Consider the following 16,850-nt stretch of genomic DNA (forward strand, 5'->3'; position numbering starts at 1 on the left):
TTATCCTCTCTTCGCACTACATGTCCTGCCCATGCCCATTTCTTCTTCTTAATTTGCGCTAGAATGTCGTAACTTGAGTTATTTATCTGAACCACTCTGCACACTTCCTATCTCTTAATGTTACCCCTATAATTTTTCGTTCCATAGCCCTCTGGGTTGTCCTCAACTTGAGGTATTGAATTTACTGCAGGTCAACTGTAGAACATTGTAAAATAACTTAACACATTGATACGAGCAGACCGAGTTTCTCACGCTTAGCAAAGCTTTCAATCTGTAGTTTGTACTACGCTTACAACGCGTCACGAAGGCTGCAACATATAAGTAATGAAGTACGTTTTTAGACGCTTTTAAAGACACTGTGGTGTAAGTTACTGCAGACTCCTTGGTTTTCTCAGCCGTCAAAAAATGGTCATCTGTGCTTTGTTGCTTAGTACCATTGCTTAATCGCTGTTTCTATTGGTCAAATTCAGATTAAATAAAATTATGGGGGCCAATGGACCACATTTTGGTGTCGGCCTACCCACAATTGGAAGCCACCATTGAGCTGACCATACTCAGATTAGACACCAATTTGGACAAATTCGGAAGAAGTCAAATTTCGAGAATCCAGAGAGGTCTTACTTTGCGGGTGGCCACAGTACGTTTGCAGGTCATCTCTAAGTTGGCCATAATCGAATTAGGTTGGACATGAATTTTGGTCCAATTCTAACAACCCCAAAATATTTCATGATAATTCCCCATCCCGATGGGAGGTCACCACTGAATTGGTCATGCTCGAATTTATTTATACATTCATCAATATTGATCAAATCAATATTGACGTCGTCCACTCTTACAGCATGCCCCTTTAGCCAGACTAGCAGGCTGGTGGAAGGATTCAGTTATATAATAGTTGGTTCATAGGAAGGGAAAGGCGCAGTAATCTGTTACACTTGCTCTGTGGACACCTGAAATGCGCCGTAAGGGAAGGAAGGAAGGTGGGATTGAAAGTGAAAGAAAGAGGAGCCGTAGTGGAGGGCTGCGAAGTAATTTCGACCACCTGGGGATCCTTAACGTGCGCTGACATCGCACAGCATCAACACCAGTTCGTTTACGTGGTGTTGACAGCATACGGATGCCTCTTCGTTTGGTTGGTTGGTTGGTTGGTTCATAGGAAGGGAAAGGCGCAGTATCTGTCACACTTGCTCTGTGGACACCTGAACCGCGCCGTAAGGGAAGGGATGAAGGTGGGAGTGAAAGTGGATAGAGAGAAAGGGGGGTCGTAGTGGAGGGCTACGGAGTAATTTCGACCACCTGGGGATCTTTAACGTGCGCTGACATCGCACAGCACACGGACGCCACTTCGTTTCGCCTCCATCGAAACGCAGCCGCCGAGGCCGGGATTCGATCCCGGGAACTCCGGCACAGTAGTCGGGCGTCTTACCACTGCACCACCCCGGCGGGGCACCTCTTCGTTTCGCCTCCATCGAAACGCAGCCGCCGAGGTCGGGTTCGAACCCGGGTGCTCCGGCACAGTACCGCTGCCTCTGATGACACGCAGCAGTTATTCAGAATAGTGCGAGGGAACAAAGTTTTGGTTTTCTGGCCATGCCTACTTTTCACGATCGCCTTTTTATTCGCCTCATATATTCTTGAGTCGCGATTTCTTTCTTTAATAAAATGTTATTTCATGTCCAGTCTACCGCAAGTTCCAGACTACAGTCTGCACCAGGTGTCTAGTCCGCAAGAGCACATTCTGGCTAAAATTGAGGTTTTTGCCTTTGATAGTCCGCCCCTCTGTATGGGCCGCAGGGTCGAACTTCGGTTGAGAACAGCCTTTGTTTGATATTATGAGCAAGAAATATGCAAAGAGAGAGCAAGCAATAAATTTTTTAAAAAGTAAAAACGCTGTCCTTTATTATATCGCATTTACTTCAGTCCTAGAACTCGTCAGAATTATTTTCCTCGGGGCTGAACGCTGCCAAGGAGGCTCTTATTTTCAAAGGTATTGATACCCCTCTGAAAACGCCAGGTCTGGCGCTACATCTACATTTATGCGTGCCAGTATTTGTCATTTATGTTTAATAATTACGTTGTGCCCATGTCCTCTCAAATACAAGCACTCGAAGGCAGCCACTCTGCTCTACCGCGACAGCATTCGCTTGCATAACGAAGTTGATTCCATATCAGAGCTGATCTCGCTATGCTTTTAGCCCTGTAAAACTTCCTAGGCGCAAACTCAGGGCACGTTACCTTTTTTCTATTACATTATATTTCTTATACAAAGAGCTCGTTTTCGTGTGTTACAAAACAGCGCTCGTCCTTTTAGGTTTTAGGTTTTAGGTCATTAGTAGGTTTTCCGCGTCTGACAAACGATACCAAAAATTAAATGATGTGTCGTCCGCACATAAACATAGCCCGCATACGTGAAAGTTCAGCTCTTCGAAACGTCTAATCCACAGACTACAATCCACAAAATATGATTTATCTCGAGTTTTTGTTTTTTCGGCAATCGGTCATGTGGGAATAAGGTCTGCCCACGTTCTTTGTCCTTCTTAGTTCTTGTTGGTCGTTCTAGCCTTTTGTATAATTACGTTCAACTGTACTTTTTTTATACTTATGAGCTTTAATAATAAGCTCATTTTTCCTTACATCAAACATGCGGCCATATGTAAAGGCCGCATTTCTGTATGCTCCTCTTCTATGTTTACTCATGCTTATTCGTAATTTTGCTTTTCCTTTCACGTGAATTTTTATGTGCAGTTCAATGTTTAATAATTTCCTTTCTAATCCACCTTGCGGAAATAAACTGTGGACACTTATCAAAATCTTTAAGCTATAATTTAGTCCATTGAAATCAACGGGTGCCTTTTCATTTTGTGAAATCTTGATAGGTGAAAGGTCATCACTTTTTTCTTATGAAAATTTGTGATAAAAAATGCAGGCTATTTTTGCGAGTGTTCTCTTTAGTTTGTTCAAGTCTACTACGTGAACTACGAGTTGTGTATATTTTCCTGGGATGTTTCTTGGAGAGCATACAGTTCATCGCATTTTTCGTTAAATCAGTGACATGGAAATAAGTATTGGCAATTTTGCTGTTGCGCTTCCAAATACATTGTTCCAATCTGTTCATGTTGAGATTCATTTTTGATTTTTTGATTTTCCTGGTAACCTGCCAATTTGAAGTTATTCCTCAAAGGGGCAATAAATTATGGCGCTATAAAAAGCATGTTAGGGTTCATTCTGTAAGTGAGGTCACATACGCAAAGTACTGGACACAACAAACCCTTCACATATGCTCGTACATTATACGGCTTTCTAATAATTGTTAAAGGCTCTTTCTCCCGATAGAGACCTAGCGATAGCACCCCAATAAATGACATATGAAGCTGGGAACCATATCAGCGAATACTAATGACGTCACAGCACAGCACCATGACTTACTATGAACAGCGCTGCGATGCATGACATCGGCCAGCCTCCGCAACGGTGGTGTCGCCGCTGATGCACTGTCATTTGCAACCGAGCGAAACCTTTTCGCCTATTATACTACGGCAAACTAGCTTCTCTTCGTACTGTATTCGAAATATAAATAAGCAAAACAAAACTACATTTAATATGTTTACATTTCGAAGCTAAGAGAAGAGCGAAAAACAAAATCCAGATTAAACCCTTATCACGAACTAAACTTAATTTGTGCAATCAAAACTACATAACGGCGGCAAAAAAATAGTTTCCTGCAACCTTCAAAGCGTCCTGCCCTATTTATAAGCAGTCGTGTGTCAGTGTCAAGAAATTGAACATATTTTTATGTTTCATTTTATTGGTATTACAATTTGTTTTTGTTTTTTCTGTTTTGTATACCTCCAGGATAAAAAAGACGAAAGAAAAAACGTGTTTTTTTTTTTAATTTCCGCTTTTTCACCAAGCCCTCCTATCTCTAGCCATGAGCAAAAAAATGCTTCCTTGCTCATGGGTATAGACGGCAGGGCTTGTAACCTCCTATAATTCGTAACACCAGGCTGGAATCCCACATTTCCTATTATTTCTTCGTCTCCCACGCATTCGAGCAAGACGTGTAGCGTTTTGATTCAGCGAAACCAATGAAGCCAGTCAGCGACCCTCGGTACGAACAAAAACACTCTACTATACGCCGAATTATTACGGTTTTATGGCAATAAAAAAGAAACCCTGTTGTTGGAACACGAGTTTGATGTTGGGAAGCCAGGATTGCTCCGAAATGTTTACTCTGGGCTTCCTGGCGCATGCGTAAATACGGAGAGTGGAGGGAACCAGTTCGCCTAAATCAATACAGCGTTTTCGATCTACCAACTAGGTTAGAAAATGGGTGGTGGTAGTCCGGATTCATACACGGTCCTAGTATGTATGAGGGCTATCAAGAAAGCACCCGCAGTGTTTCCGAAGTTCAGACGGTCGCAAAACTTGGCACACCCACATGGTCAACACGTGATCGTTGCTTCTGAGAAACATATTCCCCCTTTTAAATGGTTTCAAATCACCCCCAGTGTCCCCGGCTGTTCGTTAGACGTTTGTGAAGAGGGAATTGAGCTAGAGGGAGTGCCGAACACTCTTTTGAGGCACTGTGTGGTTCACTTTTGTTTGGTTCACGCTAAATAGAACATTTGATCTGACTGATTGAAACCAGCATTATGTGTCTCGTTTACACAGAATGGTCGCCGCGATGTGATAAATACCCTGAAGTGTCGAGGGGCATTCAGCCACATTACCTAATGGCGCGCCGAAGGTGCTCTATCTTGATTTCAAGGTAATTTGCACTGATATTTAGTAGCACCTCCTTTGAAGATTAGATTTTAAAGTGATTCTTAAAGTGATTGCGCGTACAATGCGTTTTGTAGCGAAAGCTAAAATAGGAAGGCTATGCGAGTATCGGAGACATCTGATAAGCGGGAAGAATATCTTGATGAGCGGTGGCGCCAAGTGTCGGATTGGAAAATACGCCAAGTCGCTGCCGAACTACAAAAAGACCATTCAACAGTCCAACAAGAAGTTTAAGCTCAGAGAGTCTATGAAGGTGAAGTTCCATATTGATTTCCTATTGGATTCTCATGTTTACACTGCTCAACAGGAAACCGCCATTAATCTTGCGTACCAGGGGAAGACCATTTCGTGCATGTAAAACTGAGATGGGGGCAAACTACTTTAAGAACCGCTGGTCGATCTTCGTTTCCATATCATTGAATAAACACGTGTTTTACACAAGTATAAACCGCAAAAGTGCTTTTATGGCTTATACGGCGCAGCCTAACAGCGAATAACTAAGTTCAACCCCGAGCCAAACCCTAATCATTCGCTACGTATATCCTGTTATGACTGAGCTTAAACCACTGTAGTTTTAGTTTCATTGAAAGACGTCTGCAAACAATGCCAAACAAAACACGGCTTTCGGTGCACAACTACTAAAGTACAATGCCGGAAATACCCCAATTCCCCAGATAAATGTTCGACTAAAATGATGCGTTGAAGGGGTCACAGAACCTAACCAAATAAAACAAAATCTACGAAAGCTTAGCAGTCTACGAGAGAGGAACTTTGACCATAACAGCTGTTTCGGGTACCTCAGATATATTTCATGTAAACAAGGTTCAGCTTTCCCTGATTCCAAGCTTTTTACGGCCTGCTATTTTTCATCACAAATATTCGATTCGAATTTTTCAGGCAGTAAGGTAGACACTGGACAGATGATCAAAATAATGCTCACTCCGAAGTTTTATAGTCGTGACCACTGGTGCCTGTTTTTTGTGTATGCAGTATATAGAGTTCAAAATGAGCTTGACTGGCCCTGAAGAGAAGCAGAATGAGCAAAAACAAGGGGTTTGTTTATATCGGCTAGCCGCCGACTTGTGGATCTTCAGTTAGTTTTATTTGTCATACGCTCTCTATATTCTAATAATGCGTGCACCAATTTTTCCCAGACATATAGCCGATTTCCCCACGTCCAAAAGTTGGCTTCGGAAGTTGTGCATTTAGTTAATATTGCATGTTTACGATGAATAAATATCATATATATTACAGCATTTTTACATTCAATTTTACGCTTCTTTTTCATTTTCTTCTAAAGCCGCCACATTTCGTTACTGTAACCCGCCGTGGTGGCTCAATGGTTAAAGCGCTTTACGGAATGGTCAAACGGATGATCGTATTGCACAGCCGTCTGCGAGACAGGAAGATTGACCATAAGAAGTACGCCGGAAACCTAAGCTATATTTCAGTTAGACAAGGTTCAGGTTTCCCTCATTCCCGGTCCAGATCATCACGCTTTTTCCGGCCTGCTGTTTTTGATACAAAAATATTTGATTCAAATTTCTTAGACAGTAAGGTAGAAGCTGTGCAGACGGCCATAGGAAGAGGCTAACTCAGAAGTTTTAAGGCAGTTTATTGCTATGCAACTTCAGTGCATGTTAAACAGCCCCAGGTAATAGAAAATATTTCGTGTCCTTTCCTGCGATGACCTCCGTCACCTGAGCGAATTTGGTACGTGAAATATCTATATTTCTACTGTAGCGCTATTTACCGATCGCCGTGTGGAACAAATTTTCGAACCCACTGCCAAGAAGATAGGACGTTTTTCAAGTCAAACCTAAATTGTACGCAAACCTTGATTACAAGCTAACTATTCGAAATTTCAACAAACATTCCCGTAAGAGGCAGAAAAATCTCTACCTTCCTCTTCAGCGGTGACAAAAGCGGTCTTTTTGGTTGCGACGATCACCGAATGAGCGTTTTGTTATCGTCATTTTCTAGTTGCTTTCTGTTTCTTTACATTTTTGTGGTGTGCATTGATGCTTCGTCCAGTGTTGCATAGAGTGGCGCCCATGTCAACGAGATGTGCCCTAGTGAAGGAAAAGCAAATCGAATACGAAGTAAACACGTGGCCGAACTAGTTGTTACCTGTTGGCATGCCACCACATAGTTCTCAGTATACGCAGTACTTGTGTATATTCCGGCGCTAACTACTAGCTAAGCGTGCACCCGACGTCCATCACAGCTCCGCTTCTGTGGCGTGCTGTCGCTGTGGGGTTACTGAAGCGAATCTTCACCGGCCTAGTCTAAAGAGTTTCTCAGTGCACACGCCCCATGACCTTGGCGTCAAAGACGGCGCGGGGAACTCACCATGCTTTTTCTTCGCACGTACGGTGCGCAGCGACGACGGGTCTCGCTTATTCCTCGACCGCTGCGTTGCTTCTACTTCGCACACCTGCTGCTGATTCTTGTTCCTCACACACCTGGCAAATGTTATTCGTATCGGTACCTAACTCCACAAGCATACACATTGCCTGGCACAATGCCACATAGTTTTCAAGTTCCCTGTCTACCCTTTCCCTCCACCACCACCCCCTCCCATGTACCTCCCCTCCCGTGACCTCTCCCTTCAAGATGTCCTCGACGCCTTCGTGCCGCCTAGACCCGCCTAGAACCGGCTGCATGGATATCTGCGAACCATGCAGGGATCGAGCACTGGAACCAGGGGTTCGGTAGCGTTTCTTTCACGTTCGTAGATAGTCATGGATGAGTTAAATCATGACAAACATCTGGCCATGCTTAATCGAGTTTCCCCTCTGTACACACGTAGGAGCTAAACCACAACAAACTGTGCTCGGAAATACTTAATCGAGTTTACGCTCTATAAACTAGGTTGCCCATATCAGTCGAACCTGGCTTAGAAATACGGCTTGACCAATCCTAACACGCTTGGAGTTGAATAACCAGGCTTAAGTGAGCTAAGCCGCTGCAATTTTCACTTACCTTTCTTCATGTACTGGTATTTGTTGCGGCGGTCGTAGGTGTCTTCCTCCTCGACTGACACGATGACGTACTCCCCTCCTTCCAGCAGTCCCGCGTGGTGCATGAGGCGCACGAAGTCCACCAGTACGCCGGTCTCCGCCAGAAGAACGTACACTGCATTGCAGGTACAACAATAAACACAAATACTGCACAACGGGCCTGACCTTTCGGCGAGACCTATCGGGACGCATATGGTCACCGTTGCACTATGTATATACATAAATCCTTGCTGGAATCCTTTTCTTAGCTGTTTACAAACAGACACAAACATATGGGGCACACCAGGGGCCCCCGCTAGGCTTCAGCTAGGTTTTACTCGGCACATATATGAACATATATAGCTTTCATTGGGGCACACGCAGGTGCCTCGTCATTCACATCGTGTCTCGTGGCGCCATCTCTCCTCCTGCATTGCATGCTACTGGGCACATAACCAATTTCTTCCGCTGCCAACACCAGGGGGAAGTGGTGGTGCTGACACCCATGTCGCCCGCCTCGTGAATTTTAAGCTCCAAGTACTCCCGCTTTTTTTATCGAGTCCAACGTGCATCGCATACTGGGTGGGAGCCTTCGCAACTGTTAAAATGTTTTAACAATTAAGGTCTTCCTGTCAGTGATAGAATAGCCCTGCGATGTTCTCTTGTGCGGTCATTCACAGTCCTTTCTCTTTTGCCTATATATAAACTTTGCTACCCGGTAAGTGGCATGGTGTACATAATGCCTGTTCTGCACGTCACAAACGTAATTAGTGCTTTTTTCCGGCAACACGGCTTCGTGCTTTCCTGTGACTGCAGTAAGAAAGCACCAAACTAATTTTGTGACGTAAACTGTAACCTCCGGCAAAACTTCTGCGCCATTTCCTTGAGGAGGTGGAATAAAAGATGGATATAAAATATCGCGACCCGACGCTTCTCCTTTTCTTCAGATGCCTTCGACTTGGCATCATCAAGGTTGTAATTCAGCTGCCTTATCAACACGTCTACTATCACATTCGCAGCTTCATGAGGGTTTGCAAGGTTTGCTTGCGCTGCAAGACCGCATTCTATGTTACGCGGCCATGAGTTTCGCAAAACCCCAAGTGGGCTGTTCTTCATTATGCCACGTTTCACTAATTTCGAATGAGCCGAAGCATAGTTTTTTTTTTTTTCGAAACATTTGCCACGAGGCATAAGTTGAGAAAGGGGGAATGAAATGTAGGAGATAGAAAGTTAAAGGAAGGAGTGAAGTCCAGTTGCGCTTAGGTATTCGAAGAGGTTAGCGGTGTAGCGATTTAGAACCTCTTTTTTTAGATTGTGCCTGCTAGATCCAACCTGTGCGCTCGTCCGTGATGCCGATTCACAATTCTAAAACCTGGATACTTCCTTCCACCGGGAGCGCATGAGTGAACTGAAGCCCATCAGAGCGCCTCTTAAAAACGCCTAAAGTTTTTTTTGTGTATAATTTTAAACTCCTAAAAAAAAGTTATTCCACTAAACCGTTACCAACAAGCACAGGTTTTAACAATAATAAAACTTATTTGAGCCCGCCTTCACTCTGTCCTGTAATCGGCTTGTATATCTTATATCTGCAATTTCTAATTTGTAAAGTAAGACGTTAGCTTTTGAAGTGAAAAAACTGTTTCAAATGTTCAAAATAAAATATATGAAATGGTTATGAAAACTATCTTCAGCTTTCCCCGCACTTTCATAAAACTGAACCACCTCGAAACGCAGCATTACGCGCAACCCCTAATAATGAAAAAGTGGATGAGAGACACATCCTCACTGCACGAAATTCAATGCCGCTTATAAGTGCGGAGAAAGCTTTCATTTAAGCACAGACAGACAGGTTGGCTCCTATAAGATAAAACGATGCATAGACATTCGAACAGCATTTCTTGTATATATGGTCAAAACAAGAGGATGTATATTTTCAGCAAGGTGGCTGTACAGCCGCAACCTTGTCCGCAATTGCTTTGGACAAAAGTTTTTTCGCGTTCCTTATCGCCCTTATAAAAGGGAACCTGCTTGAAACAACGAATTCCCTATGGATGACGATTACGTTTTATGTAAAGCGTCAATCTCGGTTTCCAATATTTTTGCACAAAGTTGTACCTTAGCTTAAGACATCAAAAATGTTTCTTAGAATAAACACTGAACGCAGAAACACGAATCAGAATACGTATGAAATAAATATGGCGAAGTGTGCGATTTCGTAAGGGTCTCAAATCAGTATCAAAAAGCAAGACATTCTAACACTAATAAATCGTAGAAGTTTCCTTTGGACATTCAGTAGCGTGGTTTTAATCTGAACTTAATGCGTGTTACTTCGAACAGGACCGACAAAAAGTAAAATGTTTGTTTTTACGATGTTGGTTATTCTCGAGTTGCGATGTGATTAGAAGTTATTGTGCTCAGCCAGCTGTAATAATTCTTTTTTTCCTGAAGAAAATAAAGTTTTTATTATCTTCAGCCTATTCCTCAACTCGGGAGCTTTAAACTAGAGAGAGAGAGATGGCATGTTTAGTAAGCGTTTACCTGTAAATGTAAATGGTTATATTGCCACCAATTGCGTGAAAAATCTGTTATTGCACTTTATTTCATAACAACGTTTTGGGAAATAATTTTTTACAAACGCTATTTACCGATTAATGTGGAGAGAAAGCAAAACACAGCTGGATAACGGAACGTCAGCAAAATTGTGTTTTATTTCTTGTCCAGCTAAGTGGCTAATCCCTCATTCTGGCTAGCATAATATCACGAGCCAGGTCCAGAGCATTCAAAACTCCTCCTCCATAGTTGTTGTCGTTCATTGCGAATCAGCTGGCGTGGAACATAAGTCCAGCTTGTTCACTACTTTACTACTTCCTGTTTACGTGGTCTAAATCACTTGACCCACTTCACTGCATTAAGATCTTTGTTTTTTATCATTTTCTTTTGAGAGACCATTTACTGCGTTTCTCGCTGAGCAGAGCTATAAACGCGATCTTGCTCCGTTATTAACATCACTACCTAGGTTTCTTTACTACCGAGTGTGTTCCTCCAGGCTTAATAAGTTCACGAGATTTACGTTTACAGCGGCAATATAATTTTTTTTTTCCTGGTAAAGATTGGGTACGAAAAGCTCGCCAGGCAAGTCCTGCACTCTACCAACACCGTCAACACTTTCCGCATCTCCTTACTAGGCTCATGACACTCATCGGAAAGCTTTACATGCCAACGGATCAGGAAGTGCATTGGTGACGTCATTAAAAATATTTAAAACCGCTCCTCCCAATGTATTACGTTGTTAGGGCTACGCTATCATAGCGTATTTTTTTGACGTTCATTGAGTTATTTGCGACTCCAGCGCTTTGTCCTTGTTAGCTTGAAAATTTAATAACTGCTTACGGGATAAGGTTTTACGTGCTTCAGAATGTATAATTGTGCCACCGCGCATTTGTTTGCGCACGAGGGCAATGTTTTTTTTTTTTTTTCTGATGCTATAAACACTGATTAAGCACACATGTAATTTGAAAACAGTTACCTTTTCTACCGTCAAAAAGTGTTGTTTGGCACCTTTTCTCTACGGACACTTTCATAGAAGCCATAATATTAACCGCGTAAAACAGGTAATTGCGGGGAAATCTGAAGAAAAAAAAAGGCATTAATCTTGCCGAGGGGCAGCGTCGCAGGTCTATAATTTCGTAATAGATGTGCTTGAGAATAAACCGTCTTATAGTTAGAATAATCAAATAACCTTGAGTCAACGTTCGACCCATGCGACTAGCTCAAAGAAGAATTATTATTGAAACCTAGATTTCTTGCCTTTTAGCACCTTGTACTCGATTGGCTTGCATGACACGTATACATTAAAAATTCCTTTTTCTCTTTTTTATTCTGAAATTGTCTCCCTTTGCTAGCCTAACCTGCAGATTTCCATGTTCCACTGCAAGAGGCTAGACGCCGATTGAAGACTGCTCACCCCTGGTCGAGGTGTGCGAGTCCCGAATGATTCGCCGTATGGTGCCGTTGGCATCGTCTCGGTAGTCGTTTGGCACGTAGTACGTGTGCTGCACGCTCACGTTGTGCTCGCGTGCCTGTGCGCTGAGCACGTCCGCGATGAGCCTGTTGTCGCCGCGGTCGGATACCACCAGCACCACCTGCGGTCATCATCAGCACAATTCGAATACATAAAGCGGCATTTGCGCTCCGTTTCTGACTGATCCAAACAAAAAAGGCGCTTTATGAGTCCATTTTGAATTAGAAATAGAGTTGCTTAAGATATCGAAGAATGGGAACATGTATGGAGGTTTAAAAATACTTCAAATAAATTGATCCCAATAAGTTCCCAAGCATCACAAAAGATGGCAATGACATATATAAGTGTGAACGTCATTAAATTTGACACAGCGATGAATGAGGATAGGACATTGGTTAAACATTCTTTGGCACCTGCTTTTTTGGCATTTAGACACAACTTCGGTAACTGCCTCCGATCAATCGGCACGTAAAATTGCTAAGCACGCCGGTGGCACACAATATGTCAGGACAATTGCATGACCACTGAATTCATCCATTCATAGAGCTTATATAGTGATGACTTCATCCGTTTGTTCGCCGTTCTGGGTGGCGCAGTGAAGGAACCTGTGCAATGGAAAGAAAATTTAATACAGTCGCCAGGCTGTGTGTGACTCCCTGACCAACATAGCTCACTGTGCTGGACTTCAGCGAAAACGACGTGCTTGGCCAAACAAGGAAAGTATACATCAAGAAAATCATGTTTGGCTGAGTGCTGCGGCAAGTTCCAGTGCACCACCTTCTTCCGAAGAGAGCTGGAATCTACTGCTGCTCAAGCAGAAGAAAACAACACAGGAAGCTCATGTTAACCTGGGCATTAGAGGTCACCCCTACTTAGGATTTAGGCTGAAGTGCAGTCGTACACGATCTTCGAACCCTTGGAGATAAAGTTGTTTTTTCGCTCTCTTTCCCTCTCTCACTCGTGAGATCCATCCCGTCTAACAAAGCATCTCCGTTATACACAGCTTCCTCTCGTATCGATGAGTATAACAGAGTTATAGCTGAGCTGGCTAATTAACTTTGTAGCATAATCACTTTCCTTCTTCTGTTAGTAATTAGCTTTAGTATAGTAAATTTACAAAGTTTTTTAGGTTGCTTACTCTGGAATGAACCAGGGATGAGCGCATGTTCGTTTCATTGATAGCGACAGCCCTACCGGCATATGGTGTATCGCCAACTATTTCATACAGTGGCATTCTTCACGACTCCCCAGTGATACATTTTTTATTTGTACTCTTTGTTCGCCTACATATATGCTGCTTCTGTGCACATATAACTTCGGGGTGACGTGCGGACTATTAGGGGCCACTTTACATCCAGAGTAGAGCGGCGTCCCGTAGTAATACACGTAAAAAATGTTTTGGTATGATTTGGTTTGGTTTGTGCGGTTTAACGTCCCAAAGCAACTCAGGCTATTCGAGACGCAGTAGTAGAGGACTTCGGTAATTTCGACCACCTGGGTTTTTTTAACGTGCACTGACATCGCACAGCACACGGGCGCCTTGCTTTTCGCCTCCATGGAAAAGTTGTCGCCGAGGCCGGGATTTGATCCCGCGTCCTTGGGAACAGTTTTAAAACCATTTTATGACTAAGGAGTGCAGCAGTTATGTCCTTTCGGGATTAAAAGCCAAGCACACCTTAGAACAGAGATCAAAATATTAAGCGCACTTAGAAACAAGATATCTTTTTAAAGCACGGCGATACACTGACTGGATTCCTAGGCTTCGGAGTCACCCATGGCCGCCGGCACCGGACGGGAGGGGGCTTAACCCACAGTACGACAGCACTCAGTTTTTTTCTCGATTGACAGAGTACTGATGTAAGTAGCCATTCGCTGACAGCAGCTGGTGTCTGCCTTGAAAAAAACTTTAGCAAAGATTCGACGTAATTTCGTGGTTATTTCTCTGCGTCGTTACAAGTGCCTGTTCGGAAGCAGAGCACATTCTTAAGAGGGGCTCTATAGGCGGACGATTATTCGAACAACACGGGCTTATCATAGTATCCAGCATACTCTCTCGTGGGTTGCACTGGCTGAATAGCAAGGTCATTAAAAGCAGGTAGCCTACTGTGCTCTTTATTCTAGCCTAAATAAAACACCATGATATGTGAAAAAGGAAGTGCTCAACTCGCTCATACATAGTCGTCAGGAATAAATTCGAACAACACGGGCTTATCATAGTGTCCAGCATACTCTCTCGTGGGTTGCACTGGCTGATTAGCAAGGTCATTAAAAGCAGGTAGCCTACTGTGCTCTTTATTCTAGCCTAAATAAAACGCCAGGATATGTGAAAAAGGAAGTGCTCAACGCGCTCATACATAGTCGTCAGGAATAAATTCGAACACGGGCTTATATTAGTGTCCAGCATACTCTCTCGTGGGTTGCACTGGCTGAATAGCAAGGTCGTTAAAAGCAGGTGGCCTACTGTACTCTTTTTTCTAGCCTAAATCAAACGCCATGATATGTGAAAAAGGAAGTGCTCAACAAGCTCATAAATAGCCATCAGGAGTAATATTACTTCCCAGATACGTTTCTTCGCTCTCATGAAACAACAGCTGTTTGGAGTGAAAAAATTTGGATAATGCTCTGTTTGGCTCATCTGCCAAGTGTCGTTTCTTACTGGCCTGTCGTGAAAGACGGCGCTGCTACTTAACTCTCGTCTTCAGTGACAAGTTGGATACGGCCGCCTACCACCCCTAACGGACCGTCGTGACACGCTCGCGGATAGCAGCAGCAGCCGCTGGAGTCCCGGACTAGGAACCCCCCTACACATCCCCCTCCCTTATCTTTACTCAATAAAGCGTTTCACTCACTCACTCACTCACTCAGTAACAAGTTCCCTCTTGTGGTGGACGTGACTGGATTCAAAGAGGTTAACACATTTTGCCAAGTTCTAGCCTCGAAAGCAACTTGCCAGGCCACTGAGCCGCCGAAACCTCGGTATATATGTTTAGAAAAATGGGATCCCGTGCGCAGACGGTGGAAGCATCCGGTGTATCGCCTGAGTTGTCGTCTGCAACGAGGTGCTGTTTGTTATCTTTCGCTTGTAATGCCGTTTGAGAGCTGCCATCACGTAGAACATCCTAGTCTGCCCAGTTTCAATGACTGTACTATATCGAACCAACATGGCGTTTTTGAAAGTATGTTGCAGGCATGTATAGAGAACAATAATGTACTAATCGAACAGTAGAATGAGTTCAGAAGCGGTAGGCGCCTAGTTGATAGCATTTTCGTAATAACCCAATGCATAGAAATAGCCAAGGTGGAAAACAGATCGCCATATTTAGCCTTTCTGGACATAAACGGTGCATGGGACAGCGTGAATAAGGAACTTCTGTGGAACATACTCAAAGCGGAAGGCACCGAAAAAGTAGTAATGGAGTGGATAAAAGAAATATACAGAGCTAATAAAGTTTTGTTTGCATGGGAGGGGGTAAGAAGTAAGTCAACTGTCAAGGTATGCAAAGGACTATGGCAAGGATGCCCGCTATCACGGCTGTTTTTCATGATTTATATGAAGAATATCGGAAATAGTCTCCAAGAAAGCAACCTGGTTTTAACTCGTGTAAGTTAGGTGGAACGAACGTAGAACACAGGCTTCCAGGATTAATGTACGTGGAGGACATTGTTGTTTTGGCCAATATACCGGAATATTTACAAGCGTTGCTCAATATCTGTGAATACGAGGGAGACAAAGACGGCTCTTTATTTCAGCGAAATTAGCTCGGGTCTCATCATCATCATCAGCCTGACTATACCCACTGCAGGGCGAAGGCCTCTCCCATATTTCTCCACTTAACCCGGTTTTAAAGTGCTAGCTGCATCCACTTGACCCCTGCGAACTTCTTCACCTCATCCGCCCACCTAACTTTCTGCCGCCCCCTGCTATGCTTTCCTTCCCTTGAAATCCAGTTTGTTACCCTAAGCGACCATCGGTTATCCTCCCTTCGCACTACATGTCCTGCCCATGTCCATTTCTTCTTCTTAATTTCCACTGGAATGTCGGTAACTTGAGTTATTTCTCTGACCCACTCTGCACGCTTCTTATCTCTTAATGTTACCCCTACCATGGTATTCAACAATTTCACTAATAGAAAGTTACAAAACGAGGGAGTGAGATACCAAGGCTGGTAGAATATAAATGTCTCGGGGTATCAAAAACGAAGGACAGGTACAGTTGAAAAACATTAACTGGCAACCAGAGTGATGCGATGAAGGGATGTCGCCACAATGAAGCGCACAGCACTATTGGGATACAAGAGATATAAAGTACCTAAAGGCATTTGGAAAAGAATAATGGTTCCAGGGCTTACCTTTGGGAACGCAGTTTTGTGCTTAAGGTAGAAATCAGGTGGGGTTTGGAAATAAATGAGAGATCTGGGAAGTTACCACTTGGAGCCCACGGTAAACCTAGACACGAAGTAGTAAAGGGAGACTTGGGGTGGGCGTCCTTCGAGGGACGAGAGGCTCGGAGCAAAATATTGCACGAAGAACGCTGAAGGAAACTGGACGGCAATAGTTGGGTAGTTAAACTATTTAAACACTTACATCTAAAAAGCATTGACTTACATTGGGGGAAAAGGACAAAAATTAACTAACCAGTAAGCAGTGGGAATCCACGGCGGATAAAAAAGAGCATTAAACGACAAGTAGAGAAGACATAGGCTAATAACTGCCATAATTCAATGGAAAAGAAGTCGACCCCTAGACATATATAAAAAATACAAAACTCGGATTAAGTAGAAAACATCCTATGAGAACTTAAGAGACAGCGGCCTTCTCTTTTAAGCTAGATCAGTCTGTCTTAGAACCTTAAGCTACAACAGGAAGTGTAATCAAAAGCTGAAACTTGCGCTATGTGTGGTGGACATATAGAAACAATTGAGCGCTGGAGTGTGGCAGTATTCATCCAGATTTCAATGTGCATTTTCACTCTACCTGAGGCACGGGATTTACAGGTACAAAGGAAGCATGAATGAATTGGAGGGAGAGGTTAGCAAGAGGCGTTTGTA

General features: G+C 43.4%; 1 protein-coding gene across 1 annotated transcript in view; it reads right to left on the reverse strand.

The window, feature by feature from the left end:
- LOC146189453 (guanylate cyclase 32E-like) overlaps window positions 1-16,850 on the reverse strand; it is a 102,652-nt gene that overhangs the window by 46,033 nt on the left and 39,769 nt on the right. The window contains exons 4-5 of the mRNA XM_084605275.1: window positions 11,746-11,923; window positions 7,765-7,917 (exon numbers count right to left, since the gene is read on the reverse strand). Coding sequence (XP_084461401.1) covers window positions 7,765-7,917; window positions 11,746-11,923 — 331 coding nt within the window. The remainder of the gene's footprint in view (window positions 1-7,764; window positions 7,918-11,745; window positions 11,924-16,850) is intronic.

The sequence above is a fragment of the Amblyomma maculatum genome, chromosome 5 (assembly GCF_055883805.1).
Source record: "Amblyomma maculatum isolate TAMU_Amacu chromosome 5, ASM5588380v1, whole genome shotgun sequence".
NCBI classification, from domain to species: domain Eukaryota; kingdom Metazoa; phylum Arthropoda; class Arachnida; order Ixodida; family Ixodidae; genus Amblyomma; species Amblyomma maculatum.